At 36.1% G+C, this 3,647-nt stretch overlaps 1 protein-coding gene across 1 annotated transcript in view; it reads left to right on the forward strand.

Moving 5' to 3' along the window:
- LOC104742927 (trihelix transcription factor ASIL1-like) overlaps nt 1-1,106 on the forward strand; it is a gene marked incomplete in the record, with an annotated part of 2,014 nt that extends 908 nt beyond the window's left edge. Inside the window, 1 exon segment of the mRNA XM_010464010.2 lies at nt 323-1,106. Coding sequence (XP_010462312.1) covers nt 323-863 — 541 coding nt within the window.

Raw genomic sequence — 3,647 nt, forward strand, 5'->3', positions numbered from 1 at the left:
AAAAAAAACTTTGCGTATCTAACTGCATTGATATAATCCCTCTATGTCTATGCAGGATTGTGATAAACGCGTTGGACCGTTGAACAAAGCCGAGAGAGAAAAATCTTACGAGGTTTTTGTGTAAATAACATTTAAGTAACCTATGCATGTAATTATTTACTGATACGGTCAGTATTCAATTGATGTCTCTTGGAACAAAGCCTACATTTATATGACAACGATTATTCGAACTCTTCCAAATATCTAGCAAGTGGTGTTTTCATTTGTTTTTATGCTTCAGACAAATTACTTCAGTATAAATGAAACTAGAGAACTTTNGTAGCCGTTCGCATCTGTTTAAACGGCAAGCTAAAGGGACGCAGATTCTTCAACACCAAGGAGGAGGAGGAAGGGATTTGAAGAGAGGTTCTGATTCCATGCGTTGGCATTTTAGGAAACGAAGTGCTTCTGAGACTGAGTCTGAGTCTGATCCTGAACCTGAGGCTTCACCTGATTCTGCTGAGAGTTTGCCACCGCCTCAACCTGTTTCGTATCAGCTGCCAAAGCGGTTGAAGGTGGATAAGAGTGAAGGGAGTGGAGTTGGAGATGTGGCGAGGGCGATACTTGGATTCACGGAAGCTTATGAGAAAGCTGAGACTGCTAAGCTTAAGCTAATGGTGGAGTTGGAAAAGGAGAGGATGAAGTTCGCTAAAGAGATGGAATTGCAGAGAATGCAGTTCTTGAAAACTCAGTTGGAGATAACACAGAGCAATCAAGAAGAGGAAGAGAGGAGCAGGCAGCGAGGAGATAGAAGGATCGTTGATGATGATGATGATGATGATGATGATGGCAATGTCAAGAATAACGGCAATGTAAGTAGCTGACAAACAGTTGAAACACAAAATGTTCCTATTGATATTTGCTATGATAAAAAGCTGTCTAGATTGCTGGACTTAGGATTTCATGTTGGTGTTCTTGTTGTTGTTGCTGCCTTGTGGGATGTGTAAATGTAGTTAAGTTATTATGACTCTGATCATTATCACCATGTTGTTGTTATCATCGTTGTTGTTGTTATCCGTCTTGGCTGAAATATGGGCAAATTAAAAAAACGTTTGAACTTGAATATCTTGAAACCTCTGTAATTCTTAGTCACTGTGATTCTAAAAAGATTTGAGACTTTTCTTATTAAGAAACCTGAATATTTAGCAGTTTGTGATTCTAAGTTAAGAAGACACAACTTATAGCCAATGTCTTAGTAGAATGAGATTAGAGAGACTATTGATTGATTAGTCAGCATCTTTTTATCCTTAAATTAAAATCTTCTTAATTAAGACAAAGCTTATAATTAACCTCACTAAAAATATTCAATGCTTCTCGTTCTCGTTATTTCCTCTATAAAAACCATTTTCATGGCAGAAGAAAAAATAAAGAAGATAGAGACAGTAAAATAAAAACCTGAATTAATCAAAAAATATATTATATATATTTTGGATAAATTTGTTGATCGGATGGGGTTCCTACACAAGCTGTGGGATGAAACGGTGGCCGGACCGACGCCAGACAATGGTCTCGGTAAATTGAGAAAGCACAATTCATCATCATCCACCGTCCGATCTTCTCGTCCTTCTCTCTCGAACGATCAAGTCACCAGAAGCATAATGGTGACCAAGGGGAATAACAATGTCCTTGGTCTTCGTAAATTGAAAATGGATTCGAATCGTGTTCCGGGTTCTCCCACCGGGTCATGTAGCATCCCGGGGACGCCTTTAACCCGTACTTATTTCTCTCCTCTTTCCTCTTAATCAAATTTACAATACAATTAGAGACTTTTCGCGGTTAAAATGTTTAAAAGTTCTAGTTAATGAAAGGTTTAGCCTATGTTTCTTCGTATGCATTGAAGTTTATGTTACATGATTGTTTTAGTTGGAGTATGTGAATAGCAGTAAATGATAATAAAGAATAGAGAATGATTGGTGTTTTTCGGAGTCTCTTTCATTTAAGTAGTACTCCCTCCGTTTCAAAATATAGGATGTTTTAACTAAAACACGCAGATNCTTAGGATTTCATGTTGGTGTTCTTGTTGTTGTTGCTGCCTTGTGGGATGTGTAAATGTAGTTAAGTTATTATGACTCTGATCATTATCACCATGTTGTTGTTATCATCGTTGTTGTTGTTATCCGTCTTGGCTGAAATATGGGCAAATTAAAAAAACGTTTGAACTTGAATATCTTGAAACCTCTGTAATTCTTAGTCACTGTGATTCTAAAAAGATTTGAGACTTTTCTTATTAAGAAACCTGAATATTTAGCAGTTTGTGATTCTAAGTTAAGAAGACACAACTTATAGCCAATGTCTTAGTAGAATGAGATTAGAGAGACTATTGATTGATTAGTCAGCATCTTTTTATCCTTAAATTAAAATCTTCTTAATTAAGACAAAGCTTATAATTAACCTCACTAAAAATATTCAATGCTTCTCGTTCTCGTTATTTCCTCTATAAAAACCATTTTCATGGCAGAAGAAAAAATAAAGAAGATAGAGACAGTAAAATAAAAACCTGAATTAATCAAAAAATATATTATATATATTTTGGATAAATTTGTTGATCGGATGGGGTTCCTACACAAGCTGTGGGATGAAACGGTGGCCGGACCGACGCCAGACAATGGTCTCGGTAAATTGAGAAAGCACAATTCATCATCATCCACCGTCCGATCTTCTCGTCCTTCTCTCTCGAACGATCAAGTCACCAGAAGCATAATGGTGACCAAGGGGAATAACAATGTCCTTGGTCTTCGTAAATTGAAAATGGATTCGAATCGTGTTCCGGGTTCTCCCACCGGGTCATGTAGCATCCCGGGGACGCCTTTAACCCGTACTTATTTCTCTCCTCTTTCCTCTTAATCAAATTTACAATACAATTAGAGACTTTTCGCGGTTAAAATGTTTAAAAGTTCTAGTTAATGAAAGGTTTAGCCTATGTTTCTTCGTATGCATTGAAGTTTATGTTACATGATTGTTTTAGTTGGAGTATGTGAATAGCAGTAAATGATAATAAAGAATAGAGAATGATTGGTGTTTTTCGGAGTCTCTTTCATTTAAGTAGTACTCCCTCCGTTTCAAAATATAGGATGTTTTAACTAAAACACGCAGATTAAGAAGTCTTTACTTTTAAAGAGTTCAATCAATCAGAAACAATACTGCATAATATAAAATACTAGACTAATCTAAAAGTTGCATAGAAAATTGAAAATATCATATATTATGAAACACAAAACTTCTCTAAAATATCTTATATTTTGAAACGGAAAGAGTATTAATGAACGTTAATTGTTAGAAAATGAATTGTATGTAAATGGTANCTCGTTCTCGTTATTTCCTCTATAAAAACCATTTTCATGGCAGAAGAAAAAATAAAGAAGATAGAGACAGTAAAATAAAAACCTGAATTAATCAAAAAATATATTATATATATTTTGGATAAATTTGTTGATCGGATGGGGTTCCTACACAAGCTGTGGGATGAAACGGTGGCCGGACCGACGCCAGACAATGGTCTCGGTAAATTGAGAAAGCACAATTCATCATCATCCACCGTCCGATCTTCTCGTCCTTCTCTCTCGAACGATCAAGTCACCAGAAGCATAATGGTGACCAAGGGGAATAAC

This window comes from Camelina sativa, chromosome 14 (genome assembly GCF_000633955.1).
Source record: "Camelina sativa cultivar DH55 chromosome 14, Cs, whole genome shotgun sequence".
Classification (NCBI taxonomy): Eukaryota; Viridiplantae; Streptophyta; class Magnoliopsida; order Brassicales; family Brassicaceae; genus Camelina; species Camelina sativa.